Source organism: Tupaia chinensis, unplaced genomic scaffold, assembly GCF_000334495.1.
Source record: "Tupaia chinensis unplaced genomic scaffold, TupChi_1.0 Scaffold147003_1, whole genome shotgun sequence".
In the NCBI taxonomy this organism is placed as follows: domain Eukaryota; kingdom Metazoa; phylum Chordata; class Mammalia; order Scandentia; family Tupaiidae; genus Tupaia; species Tupaia belangeri.
The window spans coordinates 2,172,494-2,197,646 of NW_006206856.1; the positions used below are offsets into that span (position 1 = coordinate 2,172,494).

At 53.4% G+C, this 25,153-nt stretch overlaps 1 protein-coding gene across 1 annotated transcript in view; it reads right to left on the minus strand.

Moving 5' to 3' along the window:
* Positions 1–25,153, minus strand: part of DOCK3 (dedicator of cytokinesis 3) — a 301,789-nt gene that overhangs the window by 1,272 nt on the left and 275,364 nt on the right. Inside the window, 16 exon segments of the mRNA XM_014584468.1 lie at positions 11–265; positions 1,033–1,115; positions 1,663–1,785; positions 5,374–5,461; positions 6,532–6,632; positions 12,087–12,179; positions 12,311–12,458; positions 12,976–13,114; positions 14,287–14,408; positions 16,875–16,991; positions 17,111–17,194; positions 17,797–17,976; positions 18,399–18,485; positions 18,625–18,791; positions 19,756–19,897; positions 24,022–24,126. Of these exon segments, the coding sequence (XP_014439954.1) occupies positions 11–265; positions 1,033–1,115; positions 1,663–1,785; positions 5,374–5,461; positions 6,532–6,632; positions 12,087–12,179; positions 12,311–12,458; positions 12,976–13,114; positions 14,287–14,408; positions 16,875–16,991; positions 17,111–17,194; positions 17,797–17,976; positions 18,399–18,485; positions 18,625–18,791; positions 19,756–19,897; positions 24,022–24,126 (2,034 nt within the window).

Sequence of the window (25,153 nt, forward strand, 5' to 3'; positions counted from 1 at the left end):
CCTTGAGGGCATCCAGAACGGCAGACTCGGAGAGGCTGTAGTGGACAGGGAGGTAGGGCGGCTCAAGGTCATCGTCGGCACTCCAGGCCTGGCTGGGCATGGAGTCCATGGTGTCGGTGCGAGGTGGGGCCTCGGAGGAGTGCCCAAAGTTACTCTCACTCAGGGAGGACACACCGCTGCTGGCACTGCCGGACAGTGTGGAGTTGCTGCCGTCCAGGCCCGACTGGGGGCTGGTGGGGGAGGCTGGGATGGGGTGGAGCGGAGACTGCAAAGAAAGGGGTGTGTGTGTGAGGACCCCTTTCAGCCCAGCAGCCACCACCCACCACACCAGCCCACAGGAAGGCCAGTTGCTGGGCTCTTCAGCAGCACCCCCGGCTCTCCTCCCACCCGGAGCAAGTTCCCGGAGACCAGAATCACCTGCTGTGCTGGCCACAGGAGGGCCCTGCTTGGCTGCTGGGCACTGGTGCCCCTGGGGTCAGATCCCAGGACACTCACTGGCGTTAGGCCAGGTGAGAAGGCAGAAAGAACCCCGGTGGGCTGTGGACCAGATGGATGTATTCTGCTGCTACGGTTCATTGTGACAGGCTCAGTTTGCCAGTTTTTCAGAACAGTTAAATTAACAGGCAGGACTTAAGTTTTATGTGGGAGTTTTTCTTAAAGCTTTGGTGCCTGATGCTTCCTGCTTTTGCCTGACTCTAGAAGGGTCTGCAACAGGAATGTCCACTTAGCTCCTGCACCACGGTGAGGGGAGACCTTGGGGTGCCGGCGCAGAGCACCCAGCCTCAGTGCTACCTGCCAAGTGCTCTTGGCACCATGGGTGGTTGTCTCCAGGACACTCTGCTCTCCCTGTCCCCAACCCAACTTGCATTTGTTGTGTGACATGTTGGTCACTTGCAACTCAAGTGTGACTCTGGCCCACTTTCAGCTTCTGCCCGACTGGGGACAGAGGAGCAGGAATAGGGCTTAAGTTCCTCTCACAGACCTCAGGGGTGATTCTCGATGGGCTGGCGGGCTGTGGCTTCAGTACGTTACCTTGCGCAGGGTCCGGGCAGGGAGGGCAGGGGGTGTATCACCCAGAGGGTGGTGGAAGGCGTCAAAGTGTAGGGAGTAGTGACCTGTAAAGGGAACAGAACCAGAGCCTCAGCTGCGGGCCCTGCTCAGCTGCAAGCCAGCAGGTCTACCTGGGCAGGCATGGGAAGAGACCCCCCCCATGGGGTCCCTCACATTGAGGTCATAGGAAAACCTCTTTTTCATTCTGTCGTTCTCCAAAACACAGGCTGTTGGGATGAAAGAAACCTCGTCCACACGAAGGTCAGAAAGGTGAATGCTTCAGAGCCCATGGGACACCAGGCCACAGGCAGTGGCAGCGGCAGCTCCAGCCCATGGCTAGGTGACGACAGGCTGGTGAGCAACGTGTCTGGTTCATTCAATTCCGCCGTCTTCGCCTCCCTGGTGAGAGGCCTCGCTGTGCCGACCTGCTGTGCCCAGAAACCTCACTGACCCCAAAGCCCAGCGGGAGCCTTTCTGCGATGGGGATGCTTTTCTTGGCTGAGTCAGCCCAGAGAATGGCCCGTCTTCTCAGCCTGGATGGCTGTTGCCCTGGCTCTTGAGCAGAGCCTGAGACCAGGGACTATTTGGGGGACCCGCTGGAGGTCTTCTTACCATGCAGCAGGCTTCGGGGAGGCACTGGGGGGACCAGGACGCGCCCCATGTGGGCAGACAGGAAGGGCTGGGCCTCTCGGGCTCCGCTATCCAGGCTCCAGCTGCTGGGGGCTGCTGGCACCGCTGAAGGGTGGAAACAGACGGCATGGAGGGGGGTTACTTCTTGAGCGACCTCTGGGAGAAGCCCATCCTACGGCCTGGGGCTTCTCCAGGCATGCACTGTGTGCCCAGCACACGGGGGTGGCATGCTAGCCTCTGGGACTGAAAACACTGGCCAAGCAGGCACTGTGGCCCACAGAGGAGAGGCCAGGGGCTGAAGCTGCTTCGGCAGAGCACGGTGAAGTCTGAAGAGTACTCAGGATGAGACAAGCTGAGAAAGTGCAGTGAGGAGTGGATGTCTGCAGCCCCTGGAACTTGCCAGGAGAAGAGAAAACGGAAGACGAAGAGGAGAGTGGAACAGGCTAAGGACACCGAGAACACAGAGCGTGCAGCCCACAGAGCTCCTTGGTGAGGTCGAGAGCCAGGCCTCTCCTGCTGCCCAGGCCCAGGGAAAAGCAAGGCATGCAGTGGGCGGGCTGCACGGACTGCCTCGACTTGATGGTGGGCCCAGTGTACCTGCCGGAGGGAAGCCAAAGGGCGGGAGTCGCAGCTCCAAGGGCCCGCTGCTTCCTGAGGGAGGAGGACTGGAGCGAGTGTGCTTGTGAGCACCTGGAGAGGCCCCACTCCTGGCACCACATGCCATGGAAGCAGAGGAGCTGGGCCCTGGACAAAGGGAAGCATGGGTGCCCCGCTTCCATGCTGAGGAAGGGGTCCAGTGCCAGAAACCTGGCCCCTCGGCCACTGTTGGGGTGAGACTTTGCCGGAGGGGAGGGGAGAAGAGCAAAGACTGGACCTGGGTTGGAGGTGCCACTCTAACAGGAGCAGTAGGGGACGGGTGAATTCTGACCGCTGATCCCCTTAAAGAACAAATACCACTGGGAGGAGACGTGCCCTTTCCCTGACAGAGCCAGGCGAGCCCCAGCACTTCTGGGCTGAGCAGAAGGGACGAGGCTCATGGCTGGGTGCCTGGCCACGGGCTTTGCTCACAGGCAGGACTAGCTCCTGTGAGCCTGGGGTAGCCAGGGCTCGGCTTCTTCCTCATTTAGGCACTGAAGGGGAATTCTAGGGCCCGATGGAAGGGAAGGAACTGGAGGCCATCCTCTGAGGAGGGTGTGGCCAAGAGGGACTGGCCCACGGCAGCTCCGTGTTAAGATGGTGCCATCCGCCCTCTTCCCCCTCACGGCTCTGGCTCCGGCACTGGTGTGGGCGCACAGCACATGCATGTGCAGGCTCTGCTATCAACACGGCCTCGGTTGTAAGGGCTGCCCAATCTCATGTGGTAGATGGCTGGTGGAAAGGAGGGGCGCGACAGTGACTGGGCTGCAGGCCGGCACTCGGGGTCCCCAGAAGGGAGGAAAGAACTCAGAATCTGATGAGCCTCAGGGATTCTGCCCGGCCTCCTCCGGGAGCCTGAGCTAACACAAGCGCAGGCCTACCTTTGCCCACTCTCTCCTACCTCACCACGAGCTTCTCAGTCCTCAGCACTGAGGTCCTCTCTCCCCCACCTCCAAAGAAAACCACTTTCTCCATAAAAAGCCACCAGATATCAGGACTACGAAGCTTGGAGGCGGGTCTGGGCAGTCTCCTCAAATGGGTTCCGGCAACCCAAGATGTCAGATGTACACTTAGCCCTTGGAAGAGTTGTGGGGCTGCAGAAATTCACCCACAAGGGCCCAAAGGAACTCATGGGCAGGACGTGTGTGGGGGAAGAACACTGGCAAGCTGTGACGGTCTACTCAAGTGCCCCCCCTGAGCGATCTCTGAACCAGAGCCATCGAGCTCACCCTGCGGCCTGGTGTCTGGAGCTGGAGGCCAGTGGACCTTTGCCATGCAGCACAGGTGTGCTGGGGCTAGAGGAAAGACCAGGATGGAAAGTCTTCTCCCAGGAGAAGAGGGGCAATCCCTACCGTGTTCTGTCACATCTGTCTGTCTCTGTGTTAGCAACTGTCCAGCACTGGCCCAAGGTCCCAGAGCATAGCCCACGGCTGTGAGGGCAGGCTTGCTTGGTCTGGGAGTCGATGCCTGGCGAAGAGAGACTCAGTACAAGTGAGATGGAATCTTCCAGAGCCTCAGTCCCCTGACACCCCAAAGAATGGTGAAAAGGACCTGGAGTTCCTGCCTGGGCAGATCTGGGCAGACTTAGGGGGTTATCTATCTGGCCTGTGTTGGCACTCAGCAGATATTTGCTGCCTACCGAGTGCTGGCCTTGTGGTGTGGCCACACTTACTCTGGGCTCAGCCTGTCCTGAGACACCTTCCTTCCCTACATGCCTGAGGTGGGCATGTACAGCTCCTCGCTGGAGACTGGCCTGAGGCTTGAAGCTCTTCTGTACTGGATGGCGAAGATCTGGTCTGGCCACTGGCATCCATTTGAGCACTAAGCCCATATGGCCCTTCGCTAGTTCAGAGATTGTGCTATATCTCAGATGAACAAGAGCCACTGTGAATTCTGGTCATCAAGGCCATATCACTTTGGTTTGGGCCCCAGGTTCAGGAGACCAAGAAACCACGTTTTTAGCATGCGTAGGCTGGAGGGTGTCTTCTGCCAGAATCTCCAGGCCTTCTGTAGCTGAGCACCTGGAGCCAGTGCCCTCAAGGCATGACACTTTGGACAGAGGCAAGTCCTCCAGTTGAGGAAGGGGAGAACAGTAACAGTGGGGACCACAGATAGCACTTGGGGAGCAGGTGTAGTGACAATATGACAGCTTGGGGTGGATATGTCCCAATGGGACAGGGGACAGCAAGCTGTGCTGGTGGGAACTGGGTGTGCTCAAAACCTCAACAAATGGAGGTGTGAGCAGAACACAAATGGAGAGGGGCTGACCCATGGCAAGGTTCTGAGAGGCAGGAAGGCCTAGCATGGTTTCCCTTTAGGTATCACTCTGTGTTAAAATGAGCTCAAGTGGCTGTTTGGGGCTTCAGGCGAGGGTCATTGGGTTTGAGTTTGGTTCTTCTATCCGCTTGCAGGAGCAGAAAACAGAATGGAATGTTGCTACGGAGACAGCCTCAGTTCTAGAAGGATTGCTCAGTCTCTTGGTCTGGTTGAAGGCCTTGACAGAAGATGGGCTCACGGCAGCTGCTGGACAGAGTGGCCACAGGAAGACTGGAGGGCTTCACTTCCTGAAGCCTGCGTTTGGAAAAGTCACTTTGCCCTGGCATGTCCTTCCCATTCCTCGTGGGGCTTATTCGTCCACAGGCTTGTTCTGTGCTCCATGGAGAGGTTCCCGAGGACCCATGTTGAGAGGGATCAAAGGGGCCACAGGGCCTGCTGACTCCTGGAGTTGGCTGGGAGGAGCCTAGGGGAGTAACTGCCTACAGTTTGGACACAGTAGCCCCATTTTCCATAAATCAGGCTCAGGGCAGGTGACAGCTGGGGCCTCTCTGAGGGTCAGACAAACTAACAGACAAACTAACAGGATCCAAACCTTAGCATCAAGCCAGACATGGGTTAAACAGTGAGTGCAGTAACTGGCCAGGACTCTGGACAGTGATAGATCTGAATATCGGACTGTGGCTCTACCCTGGCTGGCTGGTGCTCGCTCAGGGACAGGAGTCAGACACTCAGGTTGGAGGCAGACATGGAGGAGGCCACCTGGAGAGAGGGGGACAATACCTTTTTCAGCCACAGACAGATTGGGATCACTGCAGGGTTTACAGGCTCCAACCACTTGCTGAAACAGGGCCCGCTGGAAATTCGGCGGCTGGGGAAAGGAGAAAAACATCAGAGAGGGTGAAAACGACTGCTTCCATTTTGGGAAGCAGCACATTCCAGGTTCAGACCAAGAAATCATGGCCAGGGTATGGCTTATGCTGGGGATGTGCTGAGAGCTCCACACAGCCCCAGGGTGGACAGCGCGGGTCTTGTCTGCATGCTTTCATGAGCAACGTTTGAGGCACTCCCACCCAGTGTCTGGCTGGGATCCAGGCTGCCTTGTGCAGGGCCGAAGAGAAAGGACAGAGGGACCTGAGAATATCTAGCTGTCTGCATCCTTTTGTCTAGACAGGGAGACCCACTGGCAGAAAGAATTTTGGGACTCCCTTCACCCATAGGCACCAATAGGGTGAGCCTCTTGGACGGGCCCTGCTCAGGCCTGTGTTAGCACGAAGGGCAGGGAAGGGGCTGCACTCAACCCTAGAGTCACAGACATGACCTGCTGGTCTCAGAATAGCTGCCAAGAGACCTGCTCCCTCACCCTGGCAGGGCTGATGAGGCACAGGGAGGTACCACTAAGAAACTCCTGGCATCACAGGGCTAGGAACAGTCACTGGGAGGTGATGTTGACGGACTCTGGTCAAGGGCCCAGGCAGGGTATTTAGAGAGCTGTACAAGTAGAGTGGGGAGCAGCCGCAGAGGCCAGTGAGGAGCTGCAGGCAGGCAGATGGATATGTGAGGCAGGGCTTGTCCTGGTAAGATGCTCTGTGTTCATACGCAGGAAGGAAGGGCATCCTCCAGGCTCAGGTCTACCACTGCCCTCTGGGGACAGACTGCAGTGAATCAATTGCCTCTGCCATACTGTTGAAGGACAAGGAGTTTGGGAGGACAGAGAGCCATGCAAGCAATGTGTTCCAACCCCTGCTGTTCTGTCCACGTCTGCACTCTGCAGATAGCTGGCCCTCAGACTCACTGCCCCCACCGTCCAGGGGTCCAGCAGGCTCCTGAGGGGTCTTGCAGCAGAATGAGGGAGCACACAGGAGGCCCAGTGGATGGCGTGAGGGAAGCCCAGGCCACCACACTTGCGGCAGAGCGCAGTGAGCAGGGTGGGTCTACTACCTGTCCATTCTCCAGGATGGCTGCGGGATACATGGCACTGCTTGGGCGGTCCCTGTGTGCAGGCAGCAGCAACATCATCTCCCGGGCATGGCGGTACTTATCTGGCAGAGAGGGAGAGCCTGTAACCAAGTGAGAACAATCACGCACAGATGACAAGCACAGATGGAGGGCTCAGCAGTCAAGCGTCATCAAGACTGGGGAACCAGTGCAGGTATCCCGTGCAGTTGGGGTGAGGATGAGCTCAGCAAGCACAGAGAATGAAGCAGAGCCTGGTGGTGAGATGGTGGTGGGGGCTGTGCCTGGGTCGCAGCCGAGCGGACACACTGCAGCCCAGGGCAATGCAGAACCCCCAACGAGCCCACCACCATGCTCAGAGGCAGAGGATGAAGGGGGTTGAGGCCTAGAGCAGGGGGTGAGGGGCCCCCACACTCAGCACTCTCAGGGAAGGGGTGTGGCCTGTATGTTGGGCTCTCGGGGGGCCCAGGCACGGGCCCAGGCCAGCTTGCAATGGAGTCGTCACACAGAGACAGACATTGAGATAACAGCTACACACTTCTATTTGACACCGTGTTTCCACACACTTACCTTCTGATACCACCGACCTCGTCCTCAGCAGCCCCTACCACCTTTTCCCAGAAGCGTCTCCCTTTCAGATTCTAGGCTTCTGGTACCCAGCCTCTGCCCTCCTGCCAGTCTTACTGTGGCCCTAGAGCAAGGCTGCCTGAGCCAGGGCCCTGCACACAGGTGGTCCTCCAGGGTTCCTCACTCTGAACTTTGCCCTTCAGGGAACTTGGGGTCACTGAACTAATGTGAAAGTCATGGGACTCTTGGTTCATGTCCTTTTCCTGCAAGGTCTCTGCAGTGATCTCCCCTGGCCTGAGAGGCTGTTATGGAAGCCAGACCACATCAAGTGAGTGTGATCCCATCCCCATGGATTCAGGCCATAGCAGTAGGTCTAGAAACTTGCCAATACATAGCCCTTGACAAGACCTTCCACAGAGGCAGTGAGAATAACTTGCTGGATTTCCAGGGGAATAGGTTACTTAGTGGCTTTCCAAACGTGCATTGTACAATGTGCTGGTCCCAGCACATCCAGGAAAAAACAGTGGGGACATGACTCCCCACAAAAGGTCACCTGGACACCAGTGCTTCCAGCTAGCTAAAGTGCTTGAAGTCCCTACCTGTAATGCTCCCTGAGTGACAGCAGATGGTGAGACCAGCCCATGGACTCTAGCTGAGAGGAGAGGTGAACCCACAGCCCCCAAGGCTCTGCATCACCCAAACCCAGGGTTTCTGGTGCATTCCTTGAGCGTATAAGGCCAGCACTGTCAGGACACGACTCTTGTATTCATGTTAGTCCAAGACGAGGCTTAAACGATTTGAGGTCAGTAAGACAAGTACTGGTGAATAACTTCTTCCACAGTTGGTCTGGGTATTCCCATCTGTAGAACCTCAGGGCTGGCTTTAACACCTAGTCTTTTAAAATGTCCTTCATTGAAACCAGCAGATGGAGAAATGGTTACGTTGCTGGACTCCCACTTAGTTGACTGTGTGACAGGAGAGGGTGACGGTTACTTTTCATAATGGTTCTGTTCTGGACCTGGCAGCTTAGAACTCAGGCCAGGCATGTGTATGTGCATGTCCAAGATCCCGGGAGGAGAATGGAGAAGGGATTACAGTGTGGCCATGTCCCAGGGGGATGATTTCTCACTGTCTGTCTCTCTGGCAAGTACACATGCCCTATAGCCAAAAAAACTCTCTCTCTACACACATACACACACACACACACACACACACAGAGAGAGAGAGAGAGAGAGAGAGAGAGAGTCCTTCATTGATAAGGGAATGAATAAAGTATGATTAAAAAAAACTAGCCTTGAACTGCTGTTTTGTGATTTCTACTGATTTCAATGTATTCTTTTAGAATTTGTACTTAGGCAACCTCAAGGAGATGGCTATATAGAGAAAACAGAAAAGAGCTCCTAATTCCGCTGACGTGTATGGTGCTGTCAGACTGGATTTGGAGTCACATTACAGTGGCCCCTCTGGTGCTACCACTATTTTCCAATGCTTTTACCTCACTTCCCTCCACTCTGCCCCAGGCAGTCAGTCCAATGGTAGGAGAGGGTGGTGGTTACTTTTCATGAAAACATTTAAATACCATGGGTCTTCTATGTTCACAGGTCTTCTGCGGTCTGGTCAACCTTGGGAAGGCTGTTTCAGCGTAACTGGGTTACTCAAGGAGGGTCATTCAAAATCCCGGTTTTCTACTCAGTCAGCTCCTGGCCACCAGGTGGAGCTGCCGACCTACAGGAGTTTAGATGGTGCTGTGCAGGCCATTCACCTCAGAGGATTCCAAAGCAACAGGGACCAGCCAAATGTCAAGGGGCACTGCAGCGGGCACGGCAAGGAAGGCTACTGGTCTCAATAGCACTTCCGGGAGGAGGGGGAAACTACTCCAATGCAAAGGACTCCCCTCCAGCAAACCTATTCCATGAAAGGTGGGAGGTTTCCTCTCACTGTCAACAGCAGACAGACTCCAGCATGGACTGCCCCATTCTCTCTTTGTATAGAGTACATCTACAGCTGGATCTACATCTGTTTGAAGGTATTGGTCTTCCTCTCCGAGACAGGGTCATAGTCTCCCATCTTCTCTCACAGAGCCCAACACCTGCACCCAGTAGACACTGGGCCTGCACCTTCACTGTATGGACCCTGTGGTCTAGAAGTGATTTTTCTTTCTTATCGCTGCTGCACCAGTCTCTGCTTTAGGCCCAGTTTATTTAGCCATTTTGTTTATTTCTGCACTTAACGTCCACCCCATAAAGGGAAGGAAGGTCTCTCGACATTTCTCACTGAGATATGCAGGAGTCTGCCGCGGTAATAGCTTATCTCTAACAATGGCAGCAGTAAAAGGCTTTCCTCTCAAAACACACACGTCAGGGACCAGCAGTTAGCGTAATGGCTATGTCGCTGGACTCCCACGTGGTTGACCGTGGTTTGTGTCCTGGACCCGGTGGCTTAAAACCCACGCTGGGCGAGTGTGCGTGCCCAAGATCCCAAGAGGAAAATGGAGGAAAAGGGATTGCGGCATGGCCATCCCCCCTGGGGGGTGATTTCTCGCTTTCTGTCTCTCTGTCTCTCTCTGTCGGGCGAGTGCACGTGCCCTATGGCAAAAACCTCTCAAAAAAGAAAAAAGAAAAAAAAAAAAAAAAAAACACACACCACTCCATACCATATGGGGTAGAGTCCCAGTCCTCCCTGCTACCTGGATTGGCCTTCATGACTTACCTAGCCAATAGAAACGTGGCAAAAAGGCTTTCTGGCTGAAATGCTTGCTCTAGAAAAACCAGCCACTGGGCTATGAGAAGCCTAAGCCATGTGGAAAGGCCGTATATGAAGACTCGGGTTGACACCACCACCGTCAGTCACTGATGGAGATCTCGGACACCCAGCTCAGCCGAGCCTGCAGGTGATTCCAGCTGCAGGGGATACCTGACTCCAGGTGAGGACGGCTCGGTGAGAAGGGCTCAGGGCTCAGTGAGCTCTGTTATCCATACAGGTGTAAGATAATTATTGTTTTAAGACACTTTGTGTCATTAAGTTCTGCTTACTGTGTAGCAGTAGATAACTAAGCAGTTATTTCCAAACAAAGCGAAAATAGGGGCCAGAAGGTGGCATAGTAATTAAGGTGCTGGACTCCCACATGGTCAACTGTGGTTTGAGTCCTGGACCCAGTGGCTTGAAGCTCATGGTTTAAAACATGGATGCATGTGCATGTGTGCCCAAAATCCCAGGAGGAGAAAGGATTGTGGCATGGCCATCCCCCTGGGGGGGCGGTGATTTCTCACTCTCTCTGTCTCTCTGGTGAGTACACATGCCCTATAGCAAAACATTTCTCTTAAAAAGAAAAAGAAGAAAAGAAACAAAAACTAAAGAGACAATAAGTTCTCTCTACAGCTCTGAGGAGTGCCTCCTAAACCAAGAGCCATGCAGATTCCTCCCTGAGCACACAGAAAAGCTTGCTGCTTGGGCAGGTCAGTAAAGACAAAGGTGGGGAGACAGCCAGTAAAGTCCCAGGCAGCAGCAGTGGGGCCTGCCTGTTTCTCTTTATTACCTCCAGGACACTGAGTACCAGGCACAGCCTAGAAAAAATGTCTGAGCAATGTCAGAGTTGAACTGAATTAAAAAGGTCATCCTTTGCCACCTTCCGTCTCTATCAACTATCATTGTTTAGAGATCTGTCTTCAACAAGAAAACAAGATAAGATTTCAGATACGGACATACATACCTTAGACTTCAGGTTAGAAGAACAAAACAAAAACAGAAACCAGATGAGATTACGAAATCTGTCTCTGCAGCCCAGTCCGGTGCATTCACCTTGAGACCCTCAGTGCTGACCTACACTTGAATGTCCACGGCTTACTTCTCGGGGTTTCCTTCCTTTTTACTCCCAGAGCCAGCCTTCGGTGTTCCTTCTTTGTAACAGAAGCCACTGCTCCTCCTGTATGTCCACAGCCTTTACTGAAAAACCTTCAGCATGTACTGATTTGTTGGTCCATTTGTTTTACTTAAGATTAGAAGTGTCTGCTTCCAAATGCTGGTTGCCCTCTTCTGAATCCCAGTCCATGCTGGAACGCTCAGGGGTGGAACGATGCTCAGACAGAAGGCTGGTGAGTGTGAAGGCCTGTACTCCAAATGCAGGCTGGCAAGGTAGACTCAAGACCCTGTCTTGGGGCCTGTTCCCCCAAAGGAAATGATGGGTTGGTCTGGATGCTTCAGGTGGAAGTCTGTGACCACTCCTGTAGTGACTTAACTCCCTCTATTCTCTGCCAAGGCCTTTCCCAGACCCCTGCCTCTTTCCACCATGCCACAAAGTCCCTGTCCTCTCCATCTCTCTTAATATGGGCCTCATGGGTTTGTTGGATTTGGAGATTCTCTCCCTAATGACTTCCCATGTCATAAGTTTCTGCTATTTTTCTTTGTCTTCATGATAATGAGAACAATGAGACCGTCTTCTGAGGCCTGGAAGCAGCAGCCAGTGACCAGCTGGCAAGTTCGGACCACTGTTACTTTCCTACAGGGCCAACCCTGGGAAACTCTAGCTGTTATTTACCACAGCTAATTTCCACTCTCCTGCAAATGTTTTTATCTGAAGGGACAGACTCATCTCACTGCAGGAACTGCATCAGAATGTGAAAAAGATGTCGGTTCTCCGAGAACAATATTTATTCAATTGAATGAGAAATCAAGCAATAACTGGCAAAGTAAATAGGTTTTCAGAGAGCCATCTCTCCTGATTAAGCCTTTCCCAACTGAAAAGAGATTTTTTTTTCGTTGTTGTTACTGTTTTAAAATAACATTTTTCCAGGGTTAATGTTAGCCTTCAAATTTATTTTTCATACTCTGTCATCATGCTTGATTTCTCAAGACAAAAGACTCACTTTTGCCTTGCCTTTGATCTTTATCCTTGCAAATGTTTCAATGGGAAAGAACTGCGCCTCCTCCCAGGCTGTGGGTGCCCTTACTGAGGGAGGGATGCAAAGGCTGGCTACCTGCTGCAGCACAGCGGCAACCACTGCTCGGAGCAGGCTCTACAGCCAGCCAGAGAGAGAGGTCTGGAGCCAGGAATCCTCGGGTCCTTAGTGCTGGAAACACAGATGAGCATTCTCTGAGTCACAGGGCTGCTCGCAAAGACACGGCCACAGATGAGAGGAGGACGAGTGGCTTCACGAAGCCTGCTCTTCTCCTTCCCACAGCAGCATCCTGTCATTCTTACCTCGGGCACTGGAGGGGGCAGAGGTGATCATCTGGGATGGTGCTGAGTGAGTGGAACTCAAGCTGGAGGAAGAAGGGCTGGCCTGGGACGAGGACAGAACAGAGACGTTGGTGACTGAGCCCTGGTACCTGGGGTGGGGATACGCGAGCTGTAAAGAGAGAGAAGCCAGCAGGGTAGAGTTCTGAGTGGCCAGCATGCATGCTGCCCAGAGTTGGCTTCTTCATGTCCTGAGGTGCCCAGCCCATGCCCAATGCTGTACCCTGGGCCCTGACGGAGGGTAGGCTGACAGCTGGCACTGAGGGTCACACCACCCACATGAAACAGGGCGGCCAAGTTGGCCCCACTATGGTGCACAAAGGAAACAGGACTTAGAGGGCAGGGACATCAGGCAGGGGTTGAGGCGCAATCTGACCGAGGCTCTTCCTGTGGGATCTTTGAGAGCAGCCAGGACTGACACTATATTTCTTTCTTGGGAAATGGGGCCAGGAACTGAGAGGCAGGGTGGCATGTGGAGGGAGGGCAGCTCTGCTGGCTCTGGAGAGCGCTGTTCTAAATTGAGGACCTAGGCAGGGTTGCCAGCCCCAGATCAGCCAGACCAGCCCCTCCAAGGGAAGGGCGCCCTCCTGGCGCTACAGCCCGGCCGTTCTCCCTGGACAGTGCAGTACCTGCATGTGGTGGTACAGGTCCTCAGGAGCCTCGCCCATGGAGCTGTCGCCCAGCATCACCATGTTCCCCGCTTCACTAGACGCATGTGAGGAGAGAGAGGATGATGAATGGCGGCCTGTGCCCATCAAGTTCATGGGGCTGTGAGCAAGAGTGGGAGATAGGGAGGAGTCAGGCCCATGGCTGAGAAACGGTGCCGGCTGGCAGGGGCAGCAGAGGGGGATGTAGAAGAGACATTCCCAGGTATAGCTGTGACTGGTGTGGAGGGTTCCATGGCCAGTTCTCATGCCCACCTGAGGCCTGAGCAGTCCTGAGCCCTACTGCTCAGAAGACCCTGGCTAGGAGGGCTTAGAGTGGGCTGGTACAGCCTCTACCTGGTTAAATGGTACATGGCCACTCAGTCCAAGGACACTGACAGTTTCTCACAAGGAATGAAAGACAGCTATGCTGAGTCAGGTCAAGGACGTTGGGTCCCCGTTGCTATGGGGCGACAGTCTGAGCTGGTGCCCAGCCCCTGCCTACACATGACAGGAAGCCATCAACACAGTGTGCTTCCTTTCACATCTGTGATCACGAGCCTGTAGCCGCTCTCCTCCGACACCAGGCAGCCCTTTGTCCATTTGTTCCTTTTCAACCACTGAGCACCCTCTGTGTGGCACCTTGGTCCTCACTTAGGAGAACGAACTATGGGAGCGGCCCCTCACTGGCCCTCCTGCCCTAGAGGCTTCGAGCATGCTCGGCTGAGCCCAGGCAGGCCAGGGCTCCTGCGTTCAGAGCAGCACACCCTGACGTCCACATCGCCACACTGCTGTCTTCCTTAAAACCCACTGGTGAGCCTTGTCCCCCTTGGATCAAGTCCAAAGGCCTGTAAGAACAAGGCCCACTCTGAGCTGGCCTGCCCCGACCCAGAAGCCTGCACTCCATCGCTCCACTCTCGCTCCACTCGTAGTGTTGACCAGGCCGGCTTGCTCACATTGTGAGGCTTTTGCACGTGTCAGTCACTTCGTCTGGATGTCCGCCCATCGCCCTCCTAACCCAGGCTCTTTTCTGCCTATTTATTCTTCGAGACCTACTCTAAGGTCCCCTCCTCCATGTTCCCACAATACTGTGTATACACTTTTGTCACCCAGGATGGTGAATGACCAGATGCAGAGCGTGAGTCCTGGGGCAGGAGCCACGTACATGTTGGCTGTGTGTGTGGGTAAGACAGAATGTTGGTGAGTATATGTGAGTCTGTAGGACTCCTCTCCTCTGACCCTTGACATTCAGACTTACCTCTCTGGAAGGAGCCCTCCCCAGCCCTAAGGCCGTACCTGTGCCGGTGGGTCATCTTGATGCTCTCGGGGCTCATGGGGCTATGGGATGCCAGAACGTTTCCCCGTGGGGTGCTGGTTCCTGAACATGCAGGACTTAGTTTATCCAAACCCGGAAACTCCTGTTGAGAAACAAACACCCCTTTACAGAGAGTAGAGAATAATGATGGGAGGTGAGAGAGGGGAGGGCTGGCTGGTGGTGGGGAATGTATAGAGTAATAAAGAGCCACATGCTGCTCTGAACTGCTGACTTCCTTGGGCAATGACCCCTTCGCAGTTAATCACCCTTCTAACTGCACTGGAGCCTGGACAAGAGGCCAAGGACCCTCGGTTGATCCCACGGGAACAAGAAGTCGGTTTGAGCTCAGAGGAACATGTGAACAGCCTTTCTCACTCCAGAGTAAGTAGGGCAAGAGCTGGGAAGGAGGAGAGGAAGAGCTTATCAGCTGTCAGTCAGTGAGTACCTCTTACATAAGAAATGGGGCTGGATTTTATTGGACTGCTAACTAGCCCAGCTCTTAGTGACCTAGGTTAAGTTGCCTGTGACATGGTCCATGGGGAGATGAGACACAAAATCCTGATGTAAGTAACTGAAAAACAGCACAGTTCTATCTTAGCATAATTATATTCTAATTAAGCATGAAGGCTTGGCAGAAGCTTCTGATCTCAAAGTCTACTGGGTGACAGCGTGTTGGCTTGTGTCCATCACGACTCTGAACAGACACAGCACAGCTGACCAGGTGTCCTCAATTCCTTCATAATCTGTGGTAGACAGTGCCCTACAGTGCACTGGGGAAGATTCTGAGCGTGGCCTAAAAAAGGGGCAGGTTTTCCATCCCTTCATCTAAAACACACAGGGGCCTACACGTGCTTCTGTGGCCAGAGAGAACAGCTCTGTGTGAGCACGCTGGAGGCCTCGGCACGTGTGGGAAGTAGCCTGTGCTGTCGCTGCAGGAGCCCACTAGCCTGTGTGGCAGAGAACCTTCCCAGTGGCCAGATGCCAGTCTGCGTGGGCTGCTGAGATGGGGCAGTGTGCCTGCCAAGCCAAGGCAGCAGGAGACACTGCGACGAGAGGTAATGGAACACCCATAAGATTCAGCGACTCTGCCCGAGTTCTTTACCAAGTGGACACCTCCATTTTCAGGGAGAAACACAATGAACCTCTGCACGTTTTACCTTAAAACATGATGGGAGAATCACAACAGAAAAGGAAGTTGTAGGCGTCCTGGGTTTTCCTATGGAAAATGTCCCTACCCCTCAAATAACGACAAGCTTTTTTTTCTTTTAAAACTTGTCATGCTGGGACCAGCAGTTAGCGTAATGGCTATGTCGCTGGACTCCCACGTGTAGTCGACTGCGGTTTGCGTCCTGGACCCGGTGGCTTAAAACTCACACCAGGCGCGTGTGCGTGTGTGCCCAAGATCCCGAGAGGAGAATGGAGGAGAAGGGATTGCGGTGTGGCCATCCCCCCTGGGGGGTGATTTCTCGCTTTCTGTCTCTCTGTCTCTCTCTGTCTGCCTGGTGAGCGCATGTGCCCTATAGCAAAAAAAAACAAAAAACAAAACAAAACAAAACAAAAAAACTCTAAAAAACAAACAAACAAACAAAAAAACTTGTCATGCTGTCCACACTGTGCATGAACAGGCTGGACCTGCCCTGAGAGCCTGGAACAACTGAAATAACCAGAATGTATGGTGTCCACAACAAACAGGTAAGGTTCAAATGGGCTGGGCCCACTGAGCCCCCAGGACCTTAGGGAAACTGCTGTCCTTGACAGCCTGACCCAGCTGTGAACAACTACTTTCTTGTTTCCCTGCCACTTCTGCACAACGGTCCTGGGGACTGAGAAGAGCCCTCTGCCTGGATGCCATGTCAGTGAAGCTGGACTCCTTGAGATCTGGGAGCCAGCCTATTTAGCAGGAAGGCTTCTCTAAAAAAGAAACACCTGGAGTTAGCCCCAATGCAGAAAATGGGGTGATGTATCTGAATAGGGGGCTCGGTATGACCGGAGCCTTATCCGCAGCTGGCCAGCTTTCCCTGTGAGACCCTCCCCAAAACTACTATTCCTGAAACACAGATCCTTCTTATGTGCATTGGCCTTGGGCCAAATGCAGCTATGGGGGCTAAGAGCCAGGCTAGGTCCACCCCCAGAACTTGCCTGACCCCTCTGAGAACAGCCAGCCTGAAGGCGCTGCCTGTACTGGGCTTTCTCAGATTGAGCCTGGGTCATCAGACATGACGGAGGAAGCTAGAAGGAAGTTGGGAAGGAGGACAGGGAGTTAGAAGGGAAAGGTAGAGAGGGGTGGCTCTCCAAGGAGATCTCTACCTATGGCCATGTACTTCAGCTGTGTCCCTCTGTCTGTGACATATTCGCTGGTGCAGTGCCCCGAGAGAAAGGGTCTTTGTTTTGGGATCTGACTCCTCCTTTGGGAGGGAGGAAAAGGGTGGATCCGGAGCACCTCACCCTGGACAAAGCACTCACTCCTGCCTCCTGCCCTCTTGAGGGGACGGCTCCTCCCTCCACTTTCTTTTGGTAGAGGAAGAGACACCTGGCTCTACTCTAACAGGGTAGGGCAGGAACAGCTTACGTGGTAGAGACTGGCCCGCATCATCTGGAACTGATCGATCAGTTTCTTGTGCAGCGGCCGCATTTCTGGGTGCACAAACTTCTCATGAACTGCTAGCCCGACTCCAAGGATATGGACCTATTAGGGCGACAACAGGCCATCCTGCTAACTAGGAAGTGGCTCCCGAGAGCTGCAGTCATCATGTGGTGTGTGGCCTCCCCACCTGACCGCTGGCTTCCAAGCCCTGTGGGACATACCTGCTCCTGCATGAGCTCCTTGAGCTGAGTGATCTTCTCAGCGTCTCCTGGGTGCTTGGTGATGTAATCTTTATCAAAGAAGGCCTGTGAGAGGTAAGGCCACATCAGGAAGACTTCCCACAACTATTACTTAGGTGAGACAGGACGTCTGAGTCCCAAGGTGTCAGGCTGCCTCCTCACAGGTACACAGCCCAGCACCCCAACCTGGCCTGTCTGAACCTCTGACAATCAGAGGTGTCTATGGTGTGCGAGAAGGACTGAGGGTGACCAGGTCATGTAAGCCTAGATACTGGCCCCAGTTCTTGGAGCCTGGATGGCCCGGGAGTGAAGGCTAGCTCTTAACCAGTCTACAGCCCACTTCTCAAGAAGGGCTGGGCTCCAGGGCTCCTCTTAGGGGCCACTCAACCACCTCCCATCATCAAACAGATTCCTCATCAGTCAGCAGTTTAGAGAATAAAAACGAAGAGCCCCTGCTCTCCTCCCCCCTCCCCCACACCCCCCAGCTGTGGCACAAAGGAGGGAGTGGTGGAGAGCTCAGGGCCTCATCCCAGGACCATCCCAAGTGAGCTTAGCTGGGAAAGGGCTAGATGGGGAAGCTGCCTGGAAGGCAGTGACCTTGAGAAGAGGAGCCTGTGGACTGCCTTCCCAGCCAGGCTGCTCACGTGGTTTGGTTCAGGCCGGCTCACCTCCTGGTAGCGCGCGATGCCTCCGTTGACGGCCGCGTCAATGACGCCATTCAGGCACATGCTGAGCAGGTTGACATTGCCGTGCACCTGCTTGTGCTGATACTGGCTGATCAGGGCCCGCAGCTCCTGGTTCTTGTTCTCAACCACCTGTATGGCATTCTCCAGGGGGCTCACCTCCACCTGGGAGCACATGGCACGGTGTCATCCCAAGACAACGAGAACCCCTCGCCATTTTCCTGACAGCGGGACATTAAGACCTGTGGCAGCAATCCCCCTCATTCCTGTGGACTTTTTACTTTTCTTTTCTGATCTGTAAGCACCTGAAGTACAGCAAATCATGAGGAGCACCAATTCTGAAATCAGAGTGCTCTGGCTTCCGGAATCTCAGAAAACAGTTTTCTCATTTGTAAACTGGGAGGGTAACACTACGGCTGCCTCAGGGAATTGTGTGGATGAGATGAGAGAAGGTACCGAAGCTCCCAGTACAGGATGGGCCTGTCGGAGCCTGGGCCAAGCAGGTGGCCCCAGCTCCCCTGAAAAGTCCCCAGGGCAGGACTGAGGGAGCAGTGGTGAGGCTCAGTCCCACCTGAGACGTGTCTCACCAGTTCTCTCCGCTCCACTTCGAACCACCGCGAGATGCCAGGCAAGCTGTGAGTCAGGGTCAGCGTGGTGCGCTCAATCCACAGGCTCTGCAGAGGGTACAGGCGGGAGCAGGCAGTTGGGCGAGTGTCACCACACCCTGCCTGCCTGAGTGAAGCAACAGTGAGGAGTCCTCAGAGTGTGGGCCGGCCCTGAACTCCCTACAGCACTGCCTCTGCATCTGCTCACCTTGAATTCATTCTCCTTGTCCTTGGGGCCTTTGTGAAAGGGCCTGTCATACCGGAACTTCCTCACGTTGTTGACACGGTAGAAGCTCTTGACGCGATCAGGGACCCTATCCATCTGAAGAACATCCACGTAATCTGGAATGGGCGTCACTGCGTAGATCTGCAAGTCTGGGCAGGAAGTGAAGGGGAAACCCAGACTTGCCAAGGATGTGGACCTGTGGGGCGGACCTGTCACCAACTCAGAGAGAGGAGCACCACAGCCCCTGCCCCCTACGGGTCAGACCCAAGCACAGTTGGACAAATCTGTCTGATCCTTCCCCTCTCTGTTCCAGTCTCCTGAGCATTCAGCCAAGGTGAGAGGTCAATAGCCAGGTGTTCTCTGTGCCCTTTTAGGAAGAAGGGGAAATACCCCAAGGCCAGGAGCATGTGGTAACCACCCCACAGGAGTGAGAGAAGGTCACAAGGACCTGGTGTTGCCACTGTGGGTAAAGTATATTTACTGCAAAACAACTTTTAAAAAATCTTTGGGGCCTTTGTGAAGAGAAAACAGATGGGAGTCCGCTTGCTTGCCCTGCCTGGAACAAGCCTGCTACAGTCAAGGCGGCTGTCATGTGGTTGCCAAGGTCGCTGGGTGGAGGGTGGGAGTGGTGAGGGGCAGGCTGGTGTTTGCATTCAGGCTTCCGATGCCACCACACCAGCGGCACTCCCCACTTCTTCCTCCACCCCATCCCCAGGACTCTGCAACAGTCCACCTGACAAAGACCCAGGACAGTAACAACACACACGGGAGTGAAGCAGGCTGTGACAAGAACCCTGGAGGCCTCGCACAGTAATGGCAGCTCTGAAAAGACCTGAGAAGACCCCTACAGGTCAGAGTGAGGACTGAGCTGCTAGATAAAGGTCCCTATGAAGCCCTGTGGACGAGTAGTCCACCTGGGGCTAAGGCAAGCTGCTTTCTCCAGGAGGCATGAGCACTTGGCTAAGTGTGGATGCAGTGATGAGCCCACCATCAGGGTTAGGACTATGGGTACCCCAGAATGTAGGCCCAATGACACAGTAGGGAGCAGCTGACCAGGTGGGCCTCACCTCCCGGGGCCCAGTCCTCCTCCCCACACTGAGTGTCCAAAGATACACTGGGCGTCACACTGCAGGATGGCGTCGTCCGGATGGTTGGGGTGCTGCATGGCCACAGCCTGTGGGAACTCGCTCAGCATCCTCTGTTGGAAGGCCTCCAGCCTCTCGTAGTCGTGGCCACGACACACGTATTCTTTGTTCTGCCGTAAACACAAGAGCACACTCGACGCCCTGCCCTGGGCCCCTTCCCCAGAAGAGTCAGCCGCTGCTCATCCCAGACACATCCTGGGAGCCTCCTCTGGACCACGCTCTTGGCAGGCAAGGGGCACAGCACTGAGCCCACGTCCACAGGGAGGTAACGGTCTAGGAAGGAGAGCGACAGACAGGAGGACTGCACTGGAGAGGCAGCCCTGGGGCAGGGGTACAGGCTACAGGAAGCTTGGAGGAGAGAAGCACCTCACTCAGGTGAAGATGGGACTTTGGAAAAAGGTCACATTTAAAACTAGACCTGAAAAACCCTCCTGGGTTAGCCTGGCAGAGAACGAGGGGGGCGTGGGGGGGCAGGGCAATCTACGTGGAAATGGTAAAATCCAGGGCAACAAGGCCAAGACAGGAAAAAATGGGGAGCTGGAAAGAAGGTGTGTGTGGAGGGCTGGTGGAAAGGTGGCTGAAGAGGTGGGCAGGTTGTGCCAAGGAAAGATCGCTATGGATGCCACCAACTAATTTAAAACAGGTGGAGCAGGTGTGTGCTTTGAAAGGATGACTTTTGTCAGCTGAGAGTGGCAGTCTAAACACTGCCCAGGTCTAGGAGTTATTGAATAACTGTTTATTGCATTAATAAACCCCTTCTTTGCAAATCTGCTAATAAAACAAATGAACATACTGTAACTACACCTTTCTTAAAACTCTGTTACGGGAACCAGCAGTTAGCGTAATGGCTATGTCGTTGGACTCCCACGTAGTCGACCGCGGTTTGCGTCCCGGACCCGGTGGCTTAAAACTCATGCCAGGTGCATGTGCATGCGTGCCCAAGATCCCGAGAGGAGAATGGAGGAGAAGGGATTGCGGTGTGACCATCCCCCCTGGGGGGTGATTTCTCGCTTTCTGTCTCTATGTCTCTCTCTGTCTGTCTGGCGAGCGCACACGCCCTATAGCTAAAATCTCTCAAAAAAACAAACAAACAAACAAACAAAAAACTCTGTTACATCACATCTGGCTTGGGGTTGGTCTCGGCTTTCCTCTTTGTGGACCAGATACCCCTGACCCTGCTGCTCTGTCAACCTCACATCTGGTCATGAGCGGGAGGCTGGGGAAGATCCTCTGGATCCTAGCTGCCTCGCTACACTCATTCCAACACGGTGGTGTCAGGTACTGGCTGACGCATCTTCAGAGGAAGAGAGAGGCCCTAGCCATACGCCTCCTGAGACAGGACTGATCACAGGCTAGGCCTCAGGGGCCCCTCGACTTTCTTGGAATAGGATTTGTGCACCCTTTTTACTTTCCCTCATACTGTAGGGGAACTCAGCTACAGCTGGGCTGGGTGTCTGGATGAATGAGAATTGTATGGAAGGGTAATACCTGAAGGGAAGCCAAGGTCAGGAAGAGCAGGCTGGTCTTTCCAGTGGACCACCAGCAGTCCAAGGGCAGAGACATTTCTTAATCTCTTGCTTGACAAACAGAACTGACGAAGTACTTGTGAAGAACTGGCTTTTTCATATCCACTCACATACATACAACCCTCACCAGTGTCTGTTCATGGGTCAAGTGAAGAGAAATAGAAATTCCCCCAAGAAGGGAGGGCTGGATGTTTTCCTGTCTCCCTGCAGATTAGCAGATAATCGCATTTGTGAGGCCAGGCAGGCAGATGGCCCAGGAAAACCAAGCTGACGGGGCCAAAGTAATAGATGGCTTGCACACTCAGGGATGGTGAGCGGGAGCTTAGCCTTCTAGGGGAGGCCCAGCAGGAAGGTACACTGTGCTGACCTTGAGGCTGGCTGCTGGTCTCATGTTTGCTCAAGCAGCAGCCCCACAGCCCCACACGACTGATCTGGCTGCCACTGCCTGGTGCTTTGTCCTTGCCATCTACAAGGCAAACAGCTATTTCCACTGGGACTTACTTGTTAGCCACAGATGAGCTGAGTAGCTCAGGAAGGGAAGGCAGAATGTGACGAGGCCAGGGGAAATCTGTGTGAATGAATCATAGCTCTCAGGGACTGCTCTTACGTGGAGATGGGAATGTGCTGACAGGTGACAGTTCCTAACTCCTCTTGTTACTCATCCTCCATTGCTGGAGCCTCTGAAACCCCACAGCAACATTCAGACTGTTACTTGAGAGCATGATTTGGGTGTAGGTCCCTGGCTGGGTCCTACTTGCTTGAAAGCAAGAACCCTGAGACACTGATGCACCTGGTGACATGAGCGTGAGTGGGAGCAAGAGCAGCAGTGGAGATATGCTGCGGGAGCCAGGCTGAGCCATGAGGTGCATTACTGCTTGGCAGAAACAGAAGCAGGGTACATCCCAGGGCTCGATTTTGTAATATCCAAAATAACGATGTGGAGTGAAATCCTGTTTATAATGTACAAACTGCATCTACACAAGGAGAATAAAGTGATAATAAAGCATAATTTGCAAAGGTCAAATGGAAAAGCAGCAAGTTACAGGCCAGGGTTGTTAGAACTTTCTGGAGATGCTTTTGGTTTCTGAATCTTGTACAGTTCTTTCTACAGTTCTTTGGCTGACCCCCGCCTTCACTGAAATACCCTGCTTCTCAAATGTCTGGGCTGCATGGCCACGAGAGATGAAGAAGAGTCCATCTTCTCGAGAATGTTTCTTCACTTAGCCCCATTCTGCTACCAGGAATGTTTCTGTGGACGGCATTTACCCTTCCTGGAGTCCATGATTATAGTGCTGCTTGCTGCCCTGATGTATTACCAGGTCCCAAACAGATCTTTCTTCCTTCCAGTCTAGAATGACTGCTGCCCCAGGAAAGTGCAAGCTGGCCTGCTTTACATCTGAAGTGTGGTTAGCCTGAACTCTGCTGCTAGTAGCTTGCCTCCCCCCCTTTTTTTTAGGGTTTCACCATAGGGCACATGTACTCACTGGAGTGAGACAGAGAGAGACAATGAGAGGGACTGTGAGAAATTATCCCCCCACCAGGGAAGATGGCCATGATGCAATCCCTTCTCCTCCATTCTCCTCCTGGGATTTTGGGCATGCATGTACAGACATCTAGTGTGATGTTCAGAACACTGGGTCCAGAACATGAACCATGGTTGGGCATGTGGGAGTCTCACCACCAAGCTGCCTGCTAGCCCTGCAGACTGGACTTTTTAAAGAAGCCATTAAGCCCACTTGCTGTGATATCAAACTTGCTATTGCTCATTGGCTAAAGCAGTTTTTCCAATCAGACGAGATCCCAAACATATGCAAGGGACCCTGTGCATTTTTTCAGTTGCTCACTGAGACTTGTGGACATGGAACTTTAGTTAAGATGTTGAACTGCAAGCAATCAGAGCTCATCTTAGGTCTAAACTACAGATCCAGGGCCATTCATCAGGGTAGCTTCATGTTGGTCACCTGAGAACAACAGGTCTCTCAGGGAGATCAGCTCAAAGGCCCAGGCTGACTCCTGGAGCTTTGGGGTTGTGGGGAACAAATAAGGAAATCACAACTGCTCAGAAGGGGTCAGCAGGTCTGTGCTCAGTTATCCCTTCCATTCTGTCTATATTCCAGCTCACCTTCCTAGGGAACGGGGGCAAGATATGGCCACTGTCATCCTGGGTCTGAGAACAGGTGAGGCTTTCTACAGCCAAACTCAGTGTGGTAGCTCCTGCAGGACCCTGGGAGACAAGTGGACTGGCCCCCAGGCTCTCTCACACCAACAGTTCTCCACCTTGGCTGTACAGGGTACAGTCAGACGGGACAAAAAACCACCATCTCTGATGACAAACCCCATGAGGCCGGCCTCCAGCTGAGGTCAGGCTGCTCTGGTGCCCTGTTTGTCTGAGTCGTAATGGAGGCAGAAGTTGGAAAGTACCTACAGGACAATTCTTAGACACTGGTCACTTTCTGAAGGAACTTAGCTGCTCTGTAAGAAAACCACTTTCACACATTCTTGGTAGCTACTGAATAACACAAACAACTAAAACAGAGTCTGAAGTTGGCAGTCAGTCCAGTCAAATAAAACCAACGCTTTTTGTTGACTGGCCAGTTCTTTGTAAATAACTATTCTGCAGGCCAAAAGGACAAAAAAAATAAAGTACAGATTTTAAGTGAAATGTGTGTTAAATATACATGTTGTTGTGACTGCTTGGATAGACTCACCCTAAGAAAGAAGGGAAATTTCCTGCCGTAGAAGCCGACCCGAAAGAACTCCGGCTCTAGCCGCTGCTGCTCCATAATATTGTCATAGTAGCTGGCCTCCATTTTCTGTGAACAAGAAGGCAACCATGTTTAGGCTGGCTGGACCAGAGTTGGTGTCCATAGCAAGTTCTCCCGGGTCCAACTGGACACTTTTCTGGAAAGGAGTCATGGCAACTCAATTGAGGAAAGGAAGCGAGTCCCTACCTCTCACCAACCTCTCTCCAGGGAGCTGCATCATGGAAGAAGCTTCCCTCCTTCATCCTCACTGTCTGACAGCGGGATGGGGCTGGCCTGCCCACTGCAACCCTGTGGGCTGCTCTGAAAGTCCTTCCTAGGAGTGGGCACAACCCCACAGGACCTGGGCTTCCTGCCCTTCGGGAGAGGGGGCTCACATTTGCATGGACTTCTGCTGAGGGACTTCTGGTTTTGACTGGTAATCACTACACTGCTGATGCCCTGCTATGGCTGCTTGTAATTGGTTGCCAGCAATTCTCACACCATTTCATTTCAGTCCAGTGCAACTATAGGACTAGAGATGCTAAGGGCCTCAGTGAGGAAGGCTCAGCTGCCAGCATCATTGGCACTGGCTCCAATTTAGATTTTTAAAACTTGAAACCTTAATATCTGTGATGTCTAGAATTACATGGGCAATACATTTTTAAGTTTTGGTTGAGTTAGGTAAACATTACTGAGACTTTCTGGTAAGGAAGATAGCTCTATGTATTTAATCAAGCCAGCCCGCCAAGGGCAGCGGCCTTCGAAAACCAGTCAAGAAGTTGCTGACAGAAAACCACTCCCAAACCCCAGTCTGGATTAGGGCACGGAAAAGAGCAGACCACAAGGGTGACGGGACAGGGGAAGCTGAGGTGACTGCTGGCCTGTCTTTGCTGAAGAAATCAGCAGCTGTTACGATTCAGAACTCAGTACTAGCAACCAGGAAAAACTGGTACAGACCGTCAAAGTTCATGGGGCATTTGACTTTTTTATATTTTGCTTTCAAGGACAAGGTGCTTAAAAGGAACCACAAGCCAAAATGGGGGAAAGCTCTTAAACTGCCACCTCCTCCTCGAGACTCCCATCCTGTCCTGCCCAC